General features: G+C 36.5%; 1 protein-coding gene across 1 annotated transcript; it reads right to left on the bottom strand.

Annotated features, from left to right (window-relative positions):
- Positions 1-27: 27 nt before the first annotated feature.
- On the bottom strand, positions 28-23,286 carry LOC138695160 (UDP-glucosyltransferase 2-like). Its single transcript, XM_069819617.1, has 5 exons — positions 23,254-23,286; positions 20,587-21,393; positions 11,366-11,582; positions 6,813-7,032; positions 28-2,433 (listed from the first exon to the last, which is right to left on the bottom strand). Exons 1-5 carry the CDS (start codon positions 23,284-23,286, stop codon positions 2,073-2,075), a joined length of 1,638 nt encoding a protein of 545 aa, XP_069675718.1. The 3' UTR covers positions 28-2,072.
- Between the last annotated feature and the right edge of the window lie 1,774 nt (positions 23,287-25,060).

Below are 25,060 nucleotides of genomic sequence, written 5' to 3'. Positions count from 1 at the left end.
GTTTATTTTCTCTTTTTTGTTTACCTCTCCCCCCCTCTCTCTCTCTCTCTCTCTCTCTCTCTCTCTCTTCGGCTCTTCTTTTTTTTCTTGTTTTGCTTGAAGTACTTACTATGTTAGCTGACAGATTTTTTTTTTCTAGTTTTGAAATTCATAGTATATGTGGAAAGGCGTATTAGTTTTATGTCATTGATCAAATTAATAACATTAAAATTAACTGAAGTAAAGCTTTTCAGTAGCTAATGTAAACATTTATAATTTTCCTGGAAACACTCGTTTATTCACAAACATTGTTTGTCAATTATTATTCTAATTGGTTTAGTTTAACGTAAAATATATTAAGGGAGTTTCAGAATGGAACAAAAGAAACATGTGGTGTCAATGGGTTAAAGTTTACTGTCCAAAATAATTTATTAAAATCCTTCACTAGACAGAATTGTGATCATTGTGTTAAAGGGTGTCGGTATTTGAACTGTCTCTTCTAAAACGCGTCACTCTTCCTCTGTAATAAAAAATATAAGCGGATATCAACTTAAGGATAATTGTAATTATATTATTACCACACGTTTCTTTAGTTTCAGAATGAAACTCAATATTTTAATCTAATAACTCAAGTTTCCTTTTAAATATTCCATATAAGTTGTGTATGATTTTTATTGCCTCGAAAGTTACGTTTTATAGAAATTTCAAGACTTTTTTTTTCTAGACTGTGGACCTTCGGTACAATAGCACTAAAGCAGTTAAAAAATCGTATAAAATGTTTTGCGTAATTTTAAAACTACGAAAACGACATCATTAATTAACCGTCAATGTGTATCTGAATGGTAATAATTTATTTTTGACAGCAAGTACGAGGACCACAACCGCAGCTCTTAATGTTAGCCTAAACATTTACATACCTACATTTTAACATTTAGACCTACTCAGAGAATCTATCTAACCTGGTCCACGCCATAGAGATTTCCAAATAAGGACCTGTTAGCGTCCTAGGAGCGTTTGGCTTTTCTGGAACACAATCACCAGATCATATTTCCTTTCAAGTAAGCGGCTCATCACTGAAGTTTGGAGTTTCATCTCGTAACAATATGCTGGATCAATCTTAGAGGGTCCTTTTTTTTTTGCTGAAATTCTTCTGCCTTTCAGTTTTTCATTCGCAATGTTACTCTGTCTACACACAAAACCACGAAATTTATATTAGAACTTTTATATATAAGAGTTCAAAAGTGTTTTGAACAGATAAATTTACTTACTTTCTTCAAGTTCGCGATTGTGCGATCGCTTCAAATGGTCTAACAAATTGTACAAATTAGAGTTAATTCGCCGACAAAGTTAACAGCGTGCGACTTTATTATTATCTTCAACTAAATTAAAGAATTTCCATGCGACGGATATACGATTTGGTGCCATTTTATTCCACTCACAACTACCCTCAGTTCGTACGCGCCGGTCGTCCTTCAGCTCTACGTCCTCCAATTTCGCTTCGCTCCGAACCACCGCATCCCTCCGTATGTCCCCTGTTCCACCTGCAGTAGTACCGGAGATCACCGGTGGAGAGCTTTATTCGTAATCTCCGATTCCTCCGCGGTAGTAGTCACTCCGTTGAGCAGCACTAGTACAGGCTCAGTTTGATTAAAATATGTATTATTTGAATGGTGTGAACATTGTTTAACAAGCTGCCAGTAAGTGGACGGTCAGTATTTGTTTAAACATTTTAAAAGTGTTTTATAACATTAGCTGCCCAGCAGACCGTTTTATAGATTAAAAGAATTTATAGAGTATTAATTGAATGTAAACTTATTACTGCATCCTTGACTATGTTATTTGCAGTAATAACTGTTTTAATAATAATAATAATAATAATAATAATAATAATAATAATAATAATAATAATAACTGAACTACGCAATTTTAAGTCTGATATTTGTATACGTATCTTAAACAGTACCCTCCTCATGTTTTAATTTCTCCTCAACATAATAGGTAATATCTAAACAGAAAAGTGAAACGAATATATTTTCATGGTTATTATAGGCTATCTTTCACTGTACGTTAAGATACCTAATATCTATATAGGCCTATGACTGCCTGCCATTGCTTTGCGATAATGATTGTATGTCGTTTCGAACTCCTTGAAAGGTAGAACTAGAGGACGAACGATTTTTGACAGCACTATGCGACACATTTGCACTCACCAGTTTGAGCATTATTTTAAAACTGCAAAATACAAGAAATCCCAGGACAATTATAAGGGCGATAATCGCAAGTATGACGTCCAGTAGCAGATATTGGTACCAAGTCAGATCTAGTGCTGCAGATCGCAGATGTGGCGCTCCACGATGTCTGATGACGTACTCTGTCCAGTAGATGGCAGTGTCCAGCGCCGATTGCGGACGATCTCTGAACAGCTGTGACAGACGCTTGGCGTTTGTACGGTAACTGAAACAAGCGGTTGCAGGCCTCCTTTTAGTTTTCACTTTTACCTGGAGGTGGACAATATTTTTTAGCGAAGACCTTGGCTTATAGGAGGTTCGTTCCAACAAGCGGTTTATGGATCAGTTCATGTACGGTTCCTGTACCATCTTATGCGCATGCGCTAGTTGAGCATCTGCTATGGGATTGAAACAGACTGGACGCTGTTGGAACGCTTTCGCGGATCGTTATGTACTAAATCCAGAGATGCTATAACTATGATCATCTTTGCTAAGAACGGGATGCTTATTATTATCCTTTCGTTGCTAATTGTAATTGCAGAAAACAGAATTTCGATCATTTTCTATAAAAAGATGACAAAAAATTTGGAAGGCAAGAATTCCGCTAATTAAATGTCGTGTACTGGGGGACTCTCATCTAAAAATAGTTCTTTTTTAATTATTGATGTATGTACGTTATTTATTATACTTTTAATCATAGCTGCATGTTCAAATTGTAATTAACTATTTCAATACCCAAATAATTTCCATTCCCTTTCTTTTTGGTGAAAATTTAAATTAAAACTCTAGATGTGAACAGTCGATCATGTCTTTCTTCAGTACCCAGGAGACGTTGGTGAGCTTATGCGCATGCGCGTCTTGCGTACTCTTCCGTACAGATGCCTCAAACTAGGAAGTTGCCTGGAGAGGGGAAGTAGTAGAGCTAACGGAGGGGGCCCACCTAGGCTCCGATACCCAGGTATAGTCATATTATCTGAAATGTTGACCTCTTGACGATGTATTCAAGATGTACCCTCCCTATGCAGCCTTCTCAACTGTCATTAGAACTGAGCTGTACCGTTCTAGTCCACGGTGCACAGCAGTAGGCGGACAGTGGTAGGGTAGAAGTGCTCTATGCGCCTGCGCGAACGAGACAGCTTGCTAGTTTGAGACATCTGTACATGCCTCAATCCGCGGACTATTTCTGACCGTTCCGAACCCGTGTCAAAAGCTTGTTGGAACGCCTGACTGCAGTATATGTTTCCGGTTCAGGACTGGTTCGGATTGTGTTGGAACGCTTTTTCTGTACTGCGCATGCTCACGATGGTTACGGACGGTTCCTGACTGTTGTTGGAACGAACCTCATATCGTTTGTTGCACTCTCTCCCCATTTCCACTGAAATGAATTTTATATACAGAATGTCCAGTAATTAAGTATCGGTTTTGTAGAAATAGGGCGTTTAGGGATGAGGTATGTATGGTAATAAATTATAAGTACACTGTGTTTCTAAACTGTCTCTCTCTTACCCGCGGGCAAGAGACGCTAGCCCGAGGGTGCACTGTGCTGATAACCGCTGCCTTAAAGAATTGGTGACAAACTGGATCAAATCGTAAGGCATATGTGCAGATGCGCCTTTAAAAAATAGAACTGCTTTCTTCTGTTGTCAGTAAGTCTAGGGTTTCTAAATAACTGTATGTACATACCGATTCTAGGACTTCTCGATTTCCTCTAAAGGCTAATTTATTATTATCGTCCGAGGTGTCATACTGCATCAACAATGTGACCAAATATTCGTCTATTTCGTCATATTTTCATTATGTCTAACAGCTTCTAAGCATGATTTCTAAGCATGACGTTTCTGCAAGTATTCTATTGTTTCTCCCAAACATGTGAAACATTTCTGCAATCTTAACGTTTTTCTCCCTGAACTTTTTATAGCTTTTGCTGCGAAAATGTTAGCACGACTCCAAGGTTCTTCACATGCGCAGAACTACATAGCCACTTATATTTAGAGTACTAAGCTCTTTGTCATAAAATTATGGCGTTTTGCGGAAAATACCCTGTGCCTAGCAAAATATGTTTAGATTAAAAAATATTAGAAAGGATAAATTATTTTACGTATCTCGGATACACATTATCTTTTTTCGATATAGTAGACATTTCACAGAAAATTTCTAAATACACCAAAACAATGGGGATAATTAACAACATTATGAAACCTTCCCTATAGTAGAAAGGCATACTCGAATTCGCCTTTACAAGACCTTGGCGAGACCTGTACTTTGTTACGGCAGTGAGGCATGGACATTGAGGAAGAAAGACGAAAGCAGAATATGAAATTTATGAGATATACAGCGGGATATACGAAATGGAATCACAAACGCAATGAAGATGTAATGGAAGAATTACAACTAGAACCTGTAATTAATCACGTAAAACATTATCAGAACAACTGGAAAATCATATGCATCGCATGCATAGGGATAGAATCCCAAAAGTCATGCTCCACTATCGTCCAAACGGGAAGAGATCTCTCGGTCGTCCAAAGAAGCGCTGGATTGAAAATTCAACTGTGAGATCGTAACAGGCCATTTGGCCTAATACTTGAAGGGAAGAAGAAGAAGAAGAAGAAGACGAAGAAGAAGTTCTTTGTCATTTTCTAGTCACGTTTCCGTCTTTCTAGGAGAAATTTGAGGACAGTCTATTTATTTTAGACTTAAGTTCAGCTTATGCTCAAATGTTAAAGACAACAAACAATTACTTTTAAGAAAACTTTTCTCCGTTATCAATTCATTGACAGAAGTTGTTAAATTGTAGCACAAGAAACAACATTCATGAGAAGGAAACACTGTCATATAGCTGCACTATATAAACCGAGGTAGACACGTCTAGCCACCTCTTAGCAAGCAGTTTTGAACATGTAAGTCTTTGGTAACAAATCTTTATTTGCTTTTTTTTCAAAACAGCTTTTTTCTGTGTCTTTCATCCTGTAAAAAGTTTAGGTGTTGTACTTTTAGTCCTATTCGGACAAAATTTTGCAAGTAAGTTGAGAAAAGTATGAGGAAGAAGAAGGTATTCTGTTTTGACAAAAAGGTTAATGAAGTGCACATTTAAGACATTTAATTATATATTATAATTATTTTTATTCATTTTTGAAAAGTCAGACCAGGAAAGAATTGTACGTTCCAAACTAAACAAGATACATAAGTAATTAATTGTACCAAAATATGAATAATGTATTCATGGGGAATATTTTCACAAAAATTAACATATTACAAAACAAGTTAAGCCTATAACACGAGGATATTTGAGTAGCTTAATATCAAAGACGGACATCTGTCATCTCCATAATTTTGATCTGGAGGCAATTTTTTAATTCAAAGTATTCTATGTAATATTTAATAAAGAGAGAATTGCGCACAAATGTGCATAGATGTCACTGTAGCACAAATTACTAAATCTGACACATTGGTCTTGCCGTTCACTCACTACAGAATTGTGTCAGTGATTCTTTCCTTTGTTTGCACGAAAGTACATGGTATCTGTCACAGAAACACTCGCAAAGATCACATATACACATGGGGTTTGGATCATGGTAGCTTTTGGTTTTGCATAGCTTGAAGTGGAAGCCATGTATTGCCAGGCGTTCTTTGTAATATTTAACACAAGTTATTTTATACATATAGCGTTAGAGTTTGCATATGGTTTCACTATAACTGGAAAGAGCATGAAAAATTGTATAAAAAACCACAGCTATCTAAATTTCGATTGAGGTCAGATGTCCGTCTTTGATATTAAGCTACTCATTTTTATGTCGTAACATAAAAGAAAAAAAACATTATTTTATAACTCAAACTATTTAGCCTAGGGACTTCAAATTTTGTCAGTTTTTAAATTATAATTGAAAAGAATATGTGGTAAAAATTTCAAGAGAATCGGGTGAATAGTTTCAGATTTTCAAATTTCACTCATGATTTATCTTAAGGAGAACAACGACAAGAAGTTAAATAAGAGAAGAAGTGCAGTAAAAGGACGAGAAGTGCAGTAAATGGGCAAGATCCTAATGGAAATTTAATGTACTAAGATTATTTCCAAATCATAGCGAATATTTTTCCTCCAACACATAACATTAGATATATAAATTTTGGTTTACAAAACCAGGTAGTTGAAATTTTTGCTGGTCGACCGCTGTTGAATAACTGTTAGCATGAATGACTGTGAAAAGAATGGCCCGAGTTCCAATTCAAGTTGGAACACCTGGTTCATGCTTTTTCGGGATTTACCTTCAATCCAATAAGAGCAAATGCTGGGTAACTTTCGGCTGTGACTTCTGGACTCATTCGCTAGCATTATCACCTTCATTTCACTGAGATGCTAAATAACCTTAGCAGTTGATAAAGCGTCGTGAAATAAACCATTAGGGAAAGACATCTCTGCTCAGCCCCTCGGCACTACCGGTTTTCTTTCTCTTCCTTCATCAGAGTGAAGAATCGCGAAGTACTGCCCCGAATAATACATGTCACTTATCACGCCATTCAGAACCAACAAGGAAGGCTTACCAAGTGAAAAATCATTGTGCAAATCCATTATCACTTGCTGAGTTTTCCTTAGTAAGATCAACTCACCTGGGATCATGGAGCACTTTGTTCAGAGCCTTGAGGACGTTCTCTGTTGTGATGGAGTCGTAATCCAGCTGTACTGCCACTCCTTTGGACACGCAGTTCATGATATTGAGTGGCTGATCAAGTATGACGGGTATGCCTACCATTGGAACGCCGGCGTAAATCGCTTCTTGAGTTCCCAGAAGCCCGCCATGAGTTATGAAGACTCGTACGTTGGGATGTTCTAAAACGGAAGAACGTTGGCATTGATGTCGGGCGAAGTTATATATACAAATTCATTAAAACATAAACAACCTAATAGATAATTTTGCAGATATTGAGCAACATTTCACTCATTAATGAGACATTAAATATTCTCAAAGACTTTAAATAATTTTAAGCAGGGATGCCAAAGTGCCTGCACTGCTTGCTTTCAAGATCCCCACAACATTTCCTTAAGAGCGATGATTGTACTTTATCATGCTAAAACATGAACCTTATTGGATTTGTGTTGCTTGTAGTATGAACATGTAATACAGGAGCTTTGGCATCCCTGATTTTAAGGGAACTGGGAAATAATTTGGGATGAAAACCCCGATTTTTTATTTTGTGTTAAAAAGTACAAAACGTGCTCTTTAAAACTATATATTACATATATATACAGGGTGTTTAAAAATACGGGGCATAATTTCAGGTATATATTTCCCACATGTAGACAATCAAAATTGTTCATTACAACATGTGTCCGGAAATGCTTCATTTCCGAGTTATGGCCTTCACAACATTGAAATTCACCGAAACGTTTTTCTTTCCGCAGGTCGTTGTCATTACACAAGATGTTCAAAATGTCCACCTCCTGCTTGAATACAGACCTCACATCGATGTCTCATTGACCTGCGAACACGATCCCAAACTCCAGGAGTATTGCGTATGTCCTCAGAACATGCCACAATTCCATTCCGAAGGGATTCCAAATCAGGCACCGGAGACGAATAAGCCAATGATTTTAAATGGCCCCACAAGTAGAAATCAAGAGGGTTCAGATCAGGTGAGCGTGGAGGCCAAGCAATTGGGCCACCTCTACCTATCCATCGATCAGGAAACCTTAGATCCAAGTACCGGCGAGCCGTACGACTGAAGTGTGCAGGAGCGCCATCATGCAAGAAGTGAATGTATTGACGATTGATCAGTGGAGTGTCTTCTAAAACATGAGGTATGGTGTTTTTCAGGAAGTTTGTGTACGCCTGCCCCGTAAGTCTGTTTACAAGTACATGGGGTCCAACTAATCGATCACCAATGATACCGGCCCACATGTTGAGGGAGAACTGCACTTGGTGATGAGATGGAACAGTTGCACGTGGGTTTTCATACGCCCATACATGCTGATTGTGGAAATTTGTTATGCCATCTCGTGTGAACTGTGCTTCATCTGTAAATAATACTAAGGCAAGAAGGTTCGGATTTACACCACACTGCTGCAAGAACCACTGACAGAACCTAACTCGTGCAGGGTAATCTGCTGGTGACAGGGCCTGTACACGTTGCAAATGATAAGGATACAATTGATACTCTTTCAACAGTCTTCAGACAGTCGTATGAGGAACATTGACTTGCAACGCTACCCTTCGTGTGCTGATAGAAGGAGTCCTGTTCACAGCCTCCAGAATCTCCTCCTGTATTTCTGGAGTTGTAGATCTTGGTCGTCCCCTTCCCAAACCAGGAGAGTTAAATTTTTCATACTCGCATAGACGGTAATGGAGACGTACAAATGTCTTCAGATCTGGACATTGTCGCTGTGGGTACCTCTCCTGGTACAAACGACGAGCCAGCGCGGCATTGCCGTCCGCCTTACCGTACATGAAGTGTATCTCTGCCAGCTCTTGATTTGAATACATGTCGCACAGTCTAACGCATACACAACACTGAATGTAACCTTCGCCTCGGAATGAACTGTCACAGTGCCCTCTTAATGTCTCCTTTGACGGCAACGACCTGCGGAAAGAAAAACGTTCCGGTGAATTTCAATGTTGTGAAGGCAATAACTCGGAAATAAAGCATTTCCGGACACATGTTGCAATGAACTATTTTGATTGTCTACATGTGGGAAATACATACCTGAAATTATGCCCCGTATTTTTGAAACACTCTGTATAATGGATATACAGTATATGAAGAGTCCACTGCAAGAATGATGGATGTCACTTTCTTGTCGAAAATTAACCAAGATTGTCAATGCATAGCTTCAGACATATAGAATGTAAACAGAGAGTTATATGGCGTTAACACTGATAGTCATTGTCCAGTAATGATCGGAAAATCACAGTTAAGCTTTGAACGCTAAGCATTTCAAACTTTCAATTGCTTCTCCTGTAAAATGTATTCCAAATGACATCCATCATTCTTGCAGTGGAATCTATATATATAGTGGGAGTATCTCTGTAGATAAACCCTTTAAATTGTCTCTTTAGATATGGTGGCGCATGTAATTCATGTAGCCTTTTTCTTTTTCAATTTTCTGTAAGTTAATAATTTTTAAACTTAAGTGCATATTTTTTTGAGACTCCTGAATCTATTTACATGAAAATTTCAGTACTTTTTGCAGCCTGTATTATAGAAAGTCTTATAAATATCATACAAACACTAGGCAAAATATACATTCATTGATAAAATGACAAAAATTGTTAATCAAAGTAAATGTATGTGTATATATATATATATATATATATATATATATATATATATATATATATATATATATTTCTGTTTCACTATGGGTGAAATATTGAACTAAATATTGCTTTAGAATTTACACTATACATTACTTAATAACATAAAAAAGGGATAGAAGTGAATAATGTAGCAAGTAATGTGCACTTAAAATTTGATGTTCATTCAGCAAAGTGGAGAAGAAAGGTTGCCAGCTAGGATTTTCTTTGCTCTTTGATAAGAGACAAATTAGATTTATTTCTTACCGCTGAATTCAGAATGATTTATTGTATAGCCATGACAATTTTTATTCCATTCAGAGCACTAAAAACCTAGAAATATTGAACTTTTGTACTTAAATATTTCAGTCGCACAGATATCATTATCCATTCCCCTTAAGAACCGATTGATAAAACGCAGCTTTTGTAACGAATCTTCAATACCAGAAGAAGTAAGGAGTCCACAGTTCAAATTTAATGTTGCCAGACTAAATTCTAGATCCTCTTTCACAATAGCCCTGCCAAGACTCTGGAATTCGTTACCTGCTAGCATCAGGGACTGTCGAAATAAAATTGAATTCAAACGCAAACTTATTAGGCACTTGGCCAGTAATTGAGACTCGTTCAGACATGGTTTCTTGTAAATAGCTCTCTTAATCTATCACAAAATATTTCAATATCCGGTAATTTCATTACTATACATTTTTGTTATTGTAGGTTTAATTTGTAATTCAGTAAATACAAAAATATTCTTTGTTCTTAACTTCTATGATAAAATGTCTAGCTTTCATTAATCAGGTAACCTTGTCGTACTTTAATTTTTATTGCAATTGTAATTGTAAATTTAATATTAATTGTAATTTTATTGTTCATATTATAGTTGTAATCCCCTGACGGCCTTATCTCTACCAGGTTAAATAAATACATAAATACTAATACTAATATTGGCGGCCTCAATCACGGTCAACGGTTATAATAATTAACAAAATAAAGTGTAAAAATTGTATTATTTGCTGCTTGACAAAAGGATTAAATTGTTGTTAATGGCGTAAAGTATATATTGAGAAATTACCCGCTAACTCCGTCTAACGCTTCATTATTAATTGAGGGTAGAGATCTAACTTGAAATGGATTCGAAATGTAATTAAACATTAAAATTGGAGATTTATCCTTCGAAGAGGTGGATAAATTCAAATATCTTGAAGAAACAGTAACAAATATAAATGACACTCGGGAGGGAATTAAACGCAGAATAAATATGGGAAATGCGTGTTATTACTCGGTTGAGAAGCTCTTATCATCCAGTCTGCTCTCCAAAAATCTGAAAGTTAGAATTTATAAAACAGTTATATTACCGGTTCTTCTGCATGGTTGTGAAACTTGACTCTCACTCTGAGAGAGGAACATAGGTTAAGGGTGTTTGAGAATAAGGTGCTTAGGAAAATATTTGGGGCTAAGCGGGATGAAGTTACAGGAGAATGGAGAAAGTTACACAACGCAGAACTGCATGCACTGTGTTCTTCACCTGACATAATTAGGAACATTAAATCCAGACTTTTGAGATGGGCAGGGCATGTAGCACGTATGGGCGAATCCAGAAATGCATATAGAGTGTTAGTTGGGAGACCGGAGGGAAAAAGACCTTTAGGGAGGCCGAGACGTAGATGGGAGGGTAATATTAAAATGTATTTGAGGGAGGTGGGGTATGATGATAGAGACTGGATTAATCTTGCACAGGATAGGGACCGCTGGGGGGCTTATGTGAGGGCGGCAATGAACCTTCGGGTTCCTTTAAAGCCATTTGTAAGTAAGTAAGTAATTAAACATTCTACATACAGATACAGATATCCTGTACATTGATATGATACTTACTGAGTACTTCAAGTTGTGGTAGCCAGGCTGCAGTCTTGACATTATCCGGAAGGCCGGAAATGTTCCCAGTCTTCCACAGAACACTCTGCGGTAACTGTGAGAAAGCGTCGATGAATGCCCGCAGCTTGGTTTCTGTGAAGGTCTCACTGCGAATGATTGAGCCCATAGAGAAGTAAATGACTCCGTCTTTGGCTTCATCGAGATACGTCTGCAAGTCCTGTTGACCAAAAACCAGGTCACTCAATTCCAGTGGCATCTTCTCTTGCTGCTGGCAAGTTAATGCCACGGCGTGTAATGTTGCACTTAAATAAGTAATTTAGTTACCACCATGTTTTAATAGTTACTTATGTATGAGGGTCTTAAAAAGGCGTTTTTTGGACTGATGTATATTATAGGGTGGATTGGGGATGATTTGAGTATAAAACAGCCTTTTTTAAGTTTAGAGACCCATAGTCTGTTACCACGATAAACTTTTTGCAGTCAGTTTTTTATATGTTAGCATTATGACCTTCTAGAATGATTCTATTGCATTTTAGAATATGTTGGCTTTTTCCCATAATAATAATAATAATAATAATAATAATAATAATAATAATAATAATAATAATAATAATAATAATTTATAACTCTAGGCCTACTCTATTAACCCCATGAATGGGGAAATTTGGCTGTAATGTAATTTACTGAAGTAAAACATGCTATATAGACTTTATGCTCGACCATGCCGAAATATAGTAATTATACACCGGGTAGCAGTCCTTTAATGCATGTCACTAAAGTACACCTATTCATTAAAGTTCAGGTTTTCGATTATTCTCGGATATGCAATCGAAAGACAACAAGGGAAACTTCACGGAGGCTGAAAATCCAATACTGTCGCAGAAGGTTATGTTCTGTTACTATAATATAATTAGCGTTAATTGTAAATAATATTCAAATAAATTCAATTTGTCATCTCGTTTTTCAATTCTAAATCAATTTCCAGGTTATATCAAAATTAGTTCATGTTACATTACATCAAGGTCAATTACATTATTGTTGCTCGGAAAAAATCAATACTTTCGCGTCTGCGCACATCTCACAATATACGAGCTATGCACAAGGTCACTTCCGATCTTCAGTCAGATATAAATAAAATGAATATTTCTGAATAATTTCAAGTTAGAAATATGGTCGAGCATAAAAAGTCGTATGAAACTTGCCTATAATGGTAATTAAGACGCTCGTATGAAAATTATGAAACTCGCTTGCGCTTGTTTCATAAACAAACATACTCGCGTCTTAATTACTATCATTATAGGCTCGTTGGATAATGTACTATTATAAAATTAAATTAGCCCAGCAGTAGGTTAGTGTATGTATCCTAGAACAGAATGCAGAAGTGAGATAGGCATTTAAAAACCTTAATTAGGCCTAAAAGTATACGCTTCGAACATTTGTCTTTCACCAATCCATAATTTGTGTAAGTGGCATGGTTTGGAACGAAAACTTAGTTAGCAATTGACCTATAATTATACCCAAAATACCCCACGTTTGTAAATTGTAATTTACTAAGAAACTATTAATGATAGGCTATATTACTACATTTATTAAAACATGTTCTAAACATGTTTAATGTAGACAGACCTGAATCTAGTTACAATATCACATCTGGTTCCCCAACAATATTGCTTTGGATGTGACGTGTCATTGCATACACTGATAAATAAAAAACATTATTTTTGCCATACGGTATATTTCTAACATTCTGATAGGTAATTGTGATGTACACAATTTATATTAAATTGGAATATATTTGAAGATTAGGTAAAATTTTATTCAGTAAATTGTAACTTATACCAAATTAACCCAAGTTTGTAAATTATAATTTACTAACAAACTATTAGTAATATTTTACTAAATTTATTAAAAACATATTCTAAACATGTGTAATGTATAGCATTAAAAAAGTTTCGTCGCACATATACTTAATAAATACCAGAAAGGAGGCAGTGCGCATGATTAGACATACAACGAAACAAAACTAATTTTACCTCAATTAGTCTTTGTGCGACAAAACGTTTTTCTAAGATTGTGGCCTACATATACCTACATGCATTTGGTTAGGCCTATGTAGGCCTATGTCAGCTGGTTTTCCAACACCATTGCTTTGAATGTGATGAATCATTTCATAGACTGGTAAACAAGAAACAGTTTTTTTTTACCAGGAAGTATCAGTGTGATCAACATAAATTTTTAACACTCCATGATAGGCAATTGTGAAATCTATACTAATAATAAATCTGTAGCCGAAATTTTTCTGGTATTTTTCGATTTTCCAAAAATAATTGGTCCTAACATATATAATTAACCACCCTGAAACCGAAAATCGCTTTTTTGAAATTTTTGTTTGTATGTCTGTCTGTCTATGTTTGTTACCTTTTCACGCGATCTGAACGGATTTCAATGAAAATTAGAATATAAATTAAGTTCGTTGTAACTTAGATTTTAGGCTATATGGCATTCAAAATACATTATTTAAAAGGGGGTTTATAAGGGGACCTGAATTAAATAAATCGAAATATCTCGCGTATTATTGATTTTTGTGAAATATGTTACATAACAAACTTTTCTTTAAAAATCATTTGCGATAAGTTTTATTCTTTGAAAAAGTTTGATAGGACTGATATTTAATGAGATAAATGAGTTTTAAAATTAAAATAACTGGCATCTAAGGCCGTGTAACGAAATAAAAAACAAATGACTTTGTCTATAAGGGGCCTTGGACAACAACAATCGAAAGCTATGAAAGATAGCCTACAGAGAATGTTTCTGTGTTTGTATGAAGTAATATCGGAAGCTAAATTAATCGATTTGTATAATTAATTATTATTTCACCATTGGAAAGTGTAGTTTCTCTAGATGGACATAATACTATAATGTTATTACAATAACTTCTGATATAATAATGTAATATAATATAATATAATATAATATAATATAATATAATATAATATAATATAATATAATATAATATAATATATAATATACTCAGGGACAAAAAAAAAACCGGACACTTTAATATTTGCTGGTATTTTGCAAAACATTATCTTCTCATACAATATTATGGTAGCCATCTGTTGTTATGGAGAGGTGTATACATTGTTGATTGTTTTTTGTTTTATAAACAAGCCATTACAACCAAATATTCCAAGTTTGCTTTCGGAGTCTCAGCTATAACAATTTTGTCTCAACCATTCTGTGCTTCATTATCGTTATCATTCGTTATTTCTTTATTTTTACATTTTCTGAGTTTAAGTGGGGTTGTAACATATGTCTTAAAACAAGATGCGACCTGAAGATGTGGCTCGAGCTGTAGCCCTTTACGATGATGGACGCAGTATACGTTACATTACAAATGTTATGAATGTGACTAGAAGCACAACCCATGATGCCATAAAACGGTATAGAGAGACCCTAGAATATACCAGAAGACCAGGTTCGGGTCGTCCAAGAGCTACAAATCCAAATGAAGACAGGTATATGGTGTTGAGAGTTCTTAGGGAGCGCAACCTGCCAGCTACTAGAGTAGCCCAGCAATTTGTTAACATGCATGGACGCCCAATTTCGGCCAAAACAGTTAGAAGGAGGTTGAAAGCAAGTGGACTGATATCAAGTAGACCTGCAACTGGTCCCAGACTTCTCAGGATGCATCGAGTTGAACAACTGCGTTTTGCAAATGATCACAGGGATTGGAGAAATGGACAGTGGAGCTGTGTTCTGTTCACCGATGAGTCCCGTTTCAATCTGTGCTCACCTGATGGACGTGAAAGAGTTTGGAGAAGGAAGGGAGAACGATTTTCACAGTGTTGCATTTCCGAAAATGTGCCGTATGGAGGTGGTGGAGTGATGATTTGGGCAGGAGTGTGTACGGATGCTCGTACAGAGTTGATTTTTGTTGGAAATGGAAGACTAACAGCTGATAGGTATATAAATGAATGTTTGGCTGATCATGTTGTGCCATTTGGCCAATTTGTAGGCGATAATGTTGTTTTAATGCATGATAATGCACGGCCGCATATTGCCCATGCGGTCGGAGATTATCTCCAAGAAGTGGGAATCCATGTTCTTCCATGGCCAGCAAGGAGTCCAGACATGAACCCAATTGAACACGTGTGGGAATGCTGGGACGGCGTGTTAAGAATAGACGACCGAGACCAGAATCGTTACAAAAGTTGAGGCGAGCACTTGGCGAAGAATGGGAACTTATTCCTCAAGAAGACATTGCTAACCAAATTGAGAGCGTGCCAAGACGTATGGATGCAGTTATTCAAGCCAGAGGGGGTAATACCCGTTACTAAAAAGAGATTTTAATGTTTAAGGCACCATAAAATGAAAAAACAGTTAGATCAAACGATGCCATAGTTATACGCCCTTTGTAATTTTTTGTAAATTTTCTCATCAGAGATTTTTTTTTTCAAATGTTGTCGTGTAAGGTGCTAAATGAAGCATTATTTTGTTTAAATGGGTTTTGTTTCATTTTGAAATAATTGGCAACAAAATACAAGCAAATATAGAAGTGTCCGGTTTTTTTCGTCCCTGAGTGTATAATATAATGTAATGTAATGTAATCTATATAATATAATATAATTTGTTATTTGAAGGGTTCAGGACCATAGTGGGCCAAGTGCCATTTACTGAATACGTAGAAAACAACAAGGGTTAAAATTAAGTTATTACCATAATTCAATGGAAACATATAGCAAGTAAAATAAAGTATACACATTAAATCTAAATGATGTCATTGTTCATTAAACTATGGTTGCATGTAATAACAATTAAGAAAACATGTTAAAGGAATTGTCATTGCACCAAATGAGTGTTTTCTGGACCAAAATGATCGCATTTTAATTATTTAAATCCAATTTAAATTAAGTAACATATTAAACGATTTATCCTTCTATCAAACACGAATGTTCCCTGGATCAACCGTCCTATTTTAATTATGTAATTACTCGTACTTTATATTTATTTCTAACAGGTGCAGCGGAGCGCACGGGTACGGCTAGTAGACAATATATTAAATTGGCATGTCTTTGAAGATTAGATAAAGTGAGTTTCATTCAATAAATTGTAACTTATATCAAAATTATCCCGTTATTCTCAAATTACCCTGACCCACCCTAATTCCCGATGCTCTTAGCGCCGACGGATATTACGTACTGTTGTGACCTGAAACGACAGTTACTTGATTAATCCATACGCAATTTTATATGCAAAGTGATAAAAAATTAAAATACTAAGTTGGTTTCCTTTATTTTCCAGTGTATGGACGTCTGTGAAATCTTCAACTTAATTCTCTTGTTGAAGTTCGGACTTAGTTTTCAGAAGTTATGATATCTGTTAAAATACTGTCATTCCTTTGAAACGGCCACTTTCTGATAGATTTATGCAGGAAATTTTTCTTGGCAGTTAGAAACAGGCCTGTAATTTATTGCTTTGTTGATACAGTCCATGTATTGTGGGTCCCTATCACCACGGCATGGCGCGTCTTCAGGTTGCAGGATAGAGGAGACGGCCTCCAGATATGGAGGGTAGCTGCGAATATATTGAATAAGCAGTCGTGGACAGCCGATAAGGGGTGGTCCTCCAGCTTGGGGGTTGGGCGAAGGGCTAACAGCCCATCACCGTAAAAAACAGCTTGTTACGAATCCCTACAATAAGCCTCGGAATAGGACTGATTCTCTGGCACGACCACAGCAAAGGAATAAGGTTTTGAGATTTGGCACTTGGAACGTAACTAGTCTTTATAGAACAGGAGGGTTAACATTAGTAGCAAAAGAACTAGCTAGATATAGAATAGACTTCGTGGGAGTACAGGAGGTTAGGTTAGATGGGAATGGCATATCACAAATAGGAGATTACTTGTTGTATTATGGGGAAGGAAACAATAATCACCAATTAGGAACGGGATTCTTTGTTCATAAAAGAATAAAATCAGCAGTAAAAAAGGTCGAATTTATCAGTGACAGGTTATCATATTTAGTACTTAAGGGTAGATGGTGCGACATCATAGTTATAAAAAAAACATCGTACAAAATTTTGTCCAATATTCTTTTGAGAAGATTAACTCCGTACGTAGTTGAAATTATTGGGGATCATCACTGTGGTTTTAGGCGTAATAGATCGACTATTGATCAGATTTTTTGTATTCGACAGATAATGGAGAAAAAAATGGGAGTATAAGGGTACAGTACATCAGTTATTCATAGATTTCAAAAAGGCATATGACTCGGTTAAGAGGGAAGTATTATATGATATTCTTATTGAATTTGGTATTCCCAAGAAACTAGTTCGATTAATTAAAATGTGTCTCAGTGAAACATACAGCAGTCCGTATAGGCCAGTTTCTATCTGATGCATTTCCAATTCACTGCGGGCTAAAGCAGGGAGATGCACTATCACCTTTACTTTTTAACTTGGCTTTAGAATATGCCATTAGAAAAGTTCAGGATAACAAAGAGGGTTTGGAATTGAACGGGTTACATCAGCTTCTTGTCCATGCGGATGACGTGAATATGTTAGGAGAAAATCCACAAACGATTAGGGAAAACACGGAAATTTTACTTGAAGCAAGTAAAGCGATCGGTTTGGAAGTAAATCCCGAAAAGACAAAGTATATGATTATGTCTCGTGACCAGAATATTGTACGAAATGGAAATATAAAAATTGGAGATTTATCCTTCGAAGGGGTGGAAAAATTCAAATATCTTGGAGCAACAGTAACATATAAATGACACTCGTGAAGAAATTAAACGCAGAATAAATATGGGAAATGCCTGTTATTATTCGGTTCAGAAGCTTTTATCATCTAGTCTGCTGTCAAAAAATCTGAAAGTTAGAATTTATAAAACAGTTATATTACCGGTTGTTCTGTATGGTTGGGAAACTTGGACTCTCACTCTGAGAGAGGAACATAGGTTAAGGGTGTTTGAGAATAAGGTGTTTAGGAAAATATTTGGGGCTAAGAGGGATGAAGTTACAGGAGAATGGAGAAAGTTACAAAACGCAGAACTGCACGCATTGTATCCTTCACCTGACATAATTAGGAACATAAAATCCAGACGTTTGCGATGGGCAGGGCATGTAGCACGTATGGGCGAATCCAGAAATGCATATAGAGTGTTAGTTGGGAGCCCGGAGGGAAAAAGACCTTTGGGGAGGCCGAGACGTAGATGGGAGGATAATATTAAAATGGATTTGAGAGAGGTGGGGTATGATGATAGAGATTGGATTAATCTTGCACAGGATAGGGACCGATGGCGGGCTCATGTGAGGGCGGCAATGAACCTTCGGGTTCCTTAAAAGCCATTTGTAAGTAAGTAAGTTTATACAGTATCTGTATGACTAAGTACATGAACCATGTCCTTTGAAATTGCCTAATTAGACTATAAACAATTCTTTGCACTTTGAATTGATAAGTTATATTTATAGCTCAGTGAATCAACAACGTAGTTTGTCATAGAAACAAAGAAGACCATTTTTATCTCTGACAATGAAATGACTATGCTATAAATTTGAATTTAAAATATGATTTTGTCTCAAAGTGTAAGTTATTATAGGTTAATTCAAAGGAAGACAAAATAGTTTACTAATGTAGGTCATGATACGTTATCTAATATAAAAAGAAAGTATTTAATATTCATCACTATAACCTTACTTATAATAGAAGTTTATCATCTATGTTTATGATTCCTGTAAATGAATGTGAGATCATTAATATTGTAAATAGTTTAAATAATAATGTGGCCCTTGGTATTGATGGTATTAAAACAAATATCCTGAAACGTATTATCGAAGCTATTTCTAAACCACTTGCCTTTATATTTAATTTGTGCATATCTCAAGGTGTATTTTCCTCAGCTCTAAAACATGCTGTGGTGATACCAATCCACGAGTCTGGTGACAAAAATAATCTTAATAATTACAGCAGACCCATTTCACTATAACTCAGTCTCTCTAAAGTACCTATTTGAAAAGTGCATAAAAACACGGTTAATAAAATTTTTAGACAAAAAAAAATACTAAATGATAATCAATTTGGTTTCACTGTGCACTGATGCTATTATTTTTGAAAGTGTTGATTTTAGTATCGAATAGTAGCTAAAGGAAAGGTGTTTCTTGATTTCGATATTTTAGAAAAAAAAATAGACCAACATTACAGATTCGGTGTACACTGCTCCGTCGATATAGGAAAAAGTCAATGTTTACCTACTAAGATATAAAACGCGGAACAAATGTGCTGCAATCGGCAAGCCTCATGTTTAGGTAAAGCCAACACCAGACTATGTAGTCTGGTTTTGGTAGAGTATGGAAGTCGAGGAATATTATGAACAAGAGAACATCTGAATCTATACTAGTAAACACATGCTTGAGCCGTGATGTTCATTTTCGTCGTGATCTTTGCAGTGAATAATAACGTGCATTCGTAAGTTACGGAACTTGAACGTATGCAGATGTCACTTGAAATGATTTTATATTGCAAGAAATTCTTTCAATAGCACATGAAGTTATTGGTGCATGATGTAGTACAAGATATTCTTATTGTCTGATATTTTTTCCTTTTTCATTAGGATGTTGCATATGTCGCTCATCACTGAAAACCCACTAATTTTCTAAGTACAGTAGTGGCAAAAAAAAAAAAAACCGGATCGACCCTTGTAGCTGATTTCAGAGCCTTGTTAACTCCAGAGTACGATAGACTGGTAACTAAGACTTTCGTGGTTTGAATCCTGCCTGAGAAGGAAACTTTTTTTTTCCTTATTCAAATTTATTCCCAATACTTTTCGATTGCAGCGATATTTTACTACTTAATTAACTTATTATTCCTAGAACATGAATTTTACGAGCTATCGAAAAGAAAAAGGCAAATTTGTGAAAAGAGATGGGTACAATACTGATTTATGGAACAGGTCTATATAAAAGCCGTTCCTGGAACTCGATAAATAATTTTTAGATATTTTTAAGACCTAATGATTTTGTGTGTAGTTTTCCATATCAGGCATTTCTGTGGAACAGTGATTTGCAAACTTTTTGAGCGAGACTTTTCTCTTTTAATACGCCGTGCAATGAGAGATTGAAAGAAAAAAGTAACAAAAATTAAACATTTTTAGTAACTTAACCTAGTAATGCAAAGAAAGACCCATTGTGAAATTCAGTTTTGCTGTGTTTTGTAAACTTACCTGCGGTAACTTCCCATTGCTTTTTATATGTAATCCACCTATTTCCAGAAACGTTGGAAGTACAGGTCTGGGAGTGTTGACTGAGAAGTGACTGTTCACCAAGATGAGACTTATTCTTTGTTGTAATTCCCGCACCGATGGATAATCCTTTCCATAATAATGTTTGAAAAATTCTTCTGTAGCCGTATTAACATTATTGTCATACCAAACATTCACAGCACAGTCGAACACTGCATTTACCAATCTTTCCCAGAAATTCATTTGATTTGAAAAAGGCAGAAAGTAATTCGGGATATATGCTGGGTTGTCAGGGTTACGATTCCGGTATGTCACCCACGGAAGAGTGCTGGTTGTTATACTGATTAAGGGGGCCTTGAAACGATGGGAGAAACCTATGAAACAATCCGGCCCCATAATTAGAGTGATAACGGCATGGTAGGTTATGTTGCTTTTCATGAGGTTCAAAATGTTTTCATTCTTAAACGCAACACGGCAGGTTTGTAGCACGTTGTTCATGAAATAACTAATTACTTGAAACCGTCCCTGTCCTCTTAGCTGTTCTATGGATACATTCTTTAACACAGCTGATCCACCTATGCTGATGTCTGTGTAGTTTGGCACCGGTTTCTCCAGTGGATGATAGCCGTACACATCCACTTGGTGGCCACGGGCTGCCAGGGCTTTTAAGTACGTGTGAAATATGACGTACTGACTTCGTCCTGCGTAGTTAATCAGGGCCAGGATTCTCGCAGCTTCCGAGATGCATATAGGCAATGCACAGATGACCAGAATGTGCGAGCACTTCATCTGCGAACAAGTGAGTCAAAGAATCATTAACTGTGATATGAATTGTGAGAGTAGGCTGTAGTTTTCTAATATGCATTATAATTAATACGAAACAGATGTTTAAGCTTGTACTAAAAGCTAATTTTCCAACTAGCAATCCATAACAGTGTAGGTATGTATGGAGTATAAAGGTGAGCGTTCAGTACACCATATCGTACTCCTCGGGTGAATCGCACTCAACGGATATTTTAAGTGGAGTATGTTCATTGTTAAGCGATGTCCAGCTGTCCACCATAAGTAAATTCCTGCTACCTGCATTTGGCCAATAGCAATTAAGGTACCATTCCCGCAGCTGTTGTAATCCCATTTACCAGATTTTGTTGCATTAATACATGAGCAAGTGCGATCAGCAACAGCTCCGGCTGGGAAGTCAGTGAAAGTCCGATGAATTCCAAACGGAACTACCATGTATGATTCAATTGTTGGACGGGACGTTTTCTTTTTCAGACAATACAAAACATATTGGAGGACTACTGCGTGTTCAGTTCAAAGTGTATAATAGCTCGCTGTACGCTGTCATGTGGCTAGCTCGATGAGCCTAGAGAATTCAGTTTGTCTACACTTCCGCAAAGGCGTATTACCTACAGTCGGACGCAAAAGTCTACATACACCCTAAAAATAACACTTAAATTCAAAATCAATAAAGAAAATATTATGTATTCACTTTGTGTGACAAAAACAGACATTTTAGTAAATGAAAAACAACATATATACTGCATTATTAATAACATTTGCATATAATAACATCTTAAGCACACAAAAGAAAAACCGATCAAGTACAAAAGTCAACATACATTTTGATTATTTTCACTTTCAGGCACCATTTAATATTTTGTATTTCCACCTTTTGCTTCTATCACAGCTTCCAAACGTCGAGGCATAGATTCCACCAATTTTTTTGTGTCCGCTGATGTAAATTTATTCCACTCTTTCACTAAGGCAGCTTTCAAATCCCTCTTGCTTTTGCTTTTGTATTTTTTTATCCTCTGCTTTAGTTCTTCCCAAAGATGTTCAATTGGGTTGATGTCTAGTGACTGGGGAGGCGAATGCAACTGTTTTGGTACATTGTAAAGTAGCCATTCTTTTACGACAATGGCCGTATGCTTGGGGTCATTGTCTTGCTGAAACACCCAGTCTGTTCCTAGTCCCAGTTTCTCAACAGATTGTTTCAAATTCTCCTTTAATATGGTGAGATACTTCCATTTATCCGTAATGTCCTCAAAAAATACTAAATTCCCAACCCCAGCTCCAGACATGCAACCCCATACAAGAATATTTCCACCACCATGCTTCACTGATGGAACAAGATTTTGCTTTTTCAAACTTTCATTCCTTTTTCGCCACACCTTTTGCTTTCCATCACATTGAAATGTGTTGAATTTACTCTCATCCGTGAAAAGCACTGTATTCCAGTATGTTGAATCTTTACTTCGATGCAGAGTTGCAAATTCTAGGCGCTTCTGTTCATTTACAATGCTTATGAATGGTTTTTTTCCTTGCTATTCTACTTTGAAACTCATGCTTTTTCAAAAGTCTTCGTACTGTGATGGGATGAACAATATTTCCACTAGTATTTGCGACATCTACTGCCAACTCCGTAGCTGTAATTTTGGGATCTGAATTCACTTTTCTAATGATGTGCCGTTGCTCCCTGTTAGATAATTTTGTTGGTCTTTCACATCTGGCTTTCTTTTCTACACTTCCTCGATCATTGTAGTTCCTTATTACGGTTTGGACACTTGCATGTCTCCTTCTAACAATTTCCCCAATTTTACTCAGTGAAAAGCCCTTTTTATTGAGCTCAATTATATTTTTTCTTACCTCCACTGATATTTCAGTTCTTTTTGGATCCATGATACGCGATCAAATTATGTATTGTAATACACATCTACTGTTTTAACAAACTGCACCAATTTCACTGTGTTCACTGCAACGTCTCTCCTACAACTGACGAAAGAATCGCAGTGTATGTTCACTTCTGTACTTCAGTAAACACAAACAGTTGCATCTAACAAGCTTGTAGCGCAAGATTCTGGTCTGAATACCTTGGTTTTTGTTGTTATGGAAGTGAACGCAGACATAGAGTTTCACGTTAACATCTGTGCATTCAGGATTGTACAAAATATGCTAAAAATGGGGGTGTATGTAGACTTTAGTGTCCGACTGTATGTGCCAGAGAAGTTGCCTGGCAAGTACGGCGTTCATTCTGAAGAGTACTTACCGATACCTACGGTAACGCCGGTAGTGGCAGGAATGTTAACTGTTTGGAAACACTTACTGAGGTCAGTTTTTTTCTTACTATTGGGAAATGGGGAGAGAGTGAAGACGATTACTTACGTACAGTATTTGACATTAACTTCGACGGTCAACATGGACACGGAGCATTTGATTTGTGTTGTGGAATGTTGTAGTACGCAACCGATGGTAACAAATACCCTGCGTACGATTTAACCGCGCAAAACACAGTTCGGAAGAGGTTATGGTAGCACACAGACCGTATAGACCGCCATCTATTGCTACGACGTTCAAGTTATACCGTACACTTTCTCAAGTTCAGAATGAACGCCTTGAATAATAGGCAACTTCTCTGACATAAAAGCTGAAACTCGCTTCAAATCGCCGACTCACAACAGTGACGTCATGACACACTTTGAAATGAACACCCAGTATATCGGATTATGCAATCAAGGACGACCATTTTCATTCAAAACTTCATGACAGAGATACCATTGTCACTCTGCATTCATTTCGCTGCAATTAATTACAGTCTCCGCGATTCAAAGACATGATTCGGTATACACTTCATAAATCAGGATACATTAATGATCCCATTGAATGGTTTGAAGTGCCGAAGCAGTATGCTTTTCACATACCAGGAGTTAACTTTTGCGACATTCGTGGAGGTTCTTTCTTCCACGTCCAAGGTCAGTGTAACAGAGGTTTACTCCTCCGAAATGCCAGACATCATCATGTTCGATCCTTAATTGCAACTGCTTTGAAAAAAAAGTTTTGGATAGTAGAAGAGGAAGTTTTTTGCCTTGCTACTAATGGCTCCTCTAGATGTATTGACATCGTAGCGTATTGTCAGACTACCAAGAAAGGATATATAATTGATCCTACCATAAGGATTGAAACGGGGAGTAGCCAGCCGGAAGATGTCAATAAAGAAACGATCAACATTTATCTGCCAACAGTTGATTACTTCAAAGCAAAATACCAGCTTGAAGACATTGAGGTGACTGGTCTTCTTATTGGAGCTCGTGGTGTGATTCCCCAAGTTCTTTGAAAACTTCAGGAAGACTTTTGAACTACCACAGACTGCTGACATCATAACTTCAGTTTTGAAACGCTCTTGCCAAATTCTGAGTCATCATATTCACTCTGCTTATTTTTTTCTTCACTTCATAATTCATATATGTTTATTTTAATTTTCTTTCAACAAAATGTATGTACATATTTAATATTGTAAAATTCATGTAGAAGAGTATACTGAGTCCTTCTGGGCTACCTCCAATGGGAGGCAGTTAACAATTAATTTATTTTTAATTTATTCAGGTGCTCATGGAGCACATGGAGCACTGCAGTTCTATTTTGATCACTTTATGAATGCTGGTGACTTGCACTTTGC

The sequence above is a fragment of the Periplaneta americana genome, chromosome 2, assembly GCF_040183065.1.
Source record: "Periplaneta americana isolate PAMFEO1 chromosome 2, P.americana_PAMFEO1_priV1, whole genome shotgun sequence".
Lineage (NCBI taxonomy): Eukaryota > Metazoa > Arthropoda > Insecta > Blattodea > Blattidae > Periplaneta > Periplaneta americana.
Note: the sequence above shows the minus strand (reverse complement) of the source record. Positions and strands in the feature narration are given on the sequence as shown.

Excerpts from the sequence above, each read along its gene's own strand:
- LOC138695160 (XM_069819617.1), bottom strand. The coding sequence starts at position 23,286 with ATGGATCCAAAAAGAACTGAAATATCAGTGGAG. Across the intron at positions 11,583-20,586 it reads GCAATGGGAAGTTACCGCAG|GACTTGCAGACGTATCTCGA; the intron begins GTAAGTTTACAA and ends TTTGGTCAACAG. Across the intron at positions 7,033-11,365 it reads ACCACAACTTGAAGTACTCA|AACATCCCAACGTACGAGTC; the intron begins GTAAGTATCATA and ends CTTCCGTTTTAG.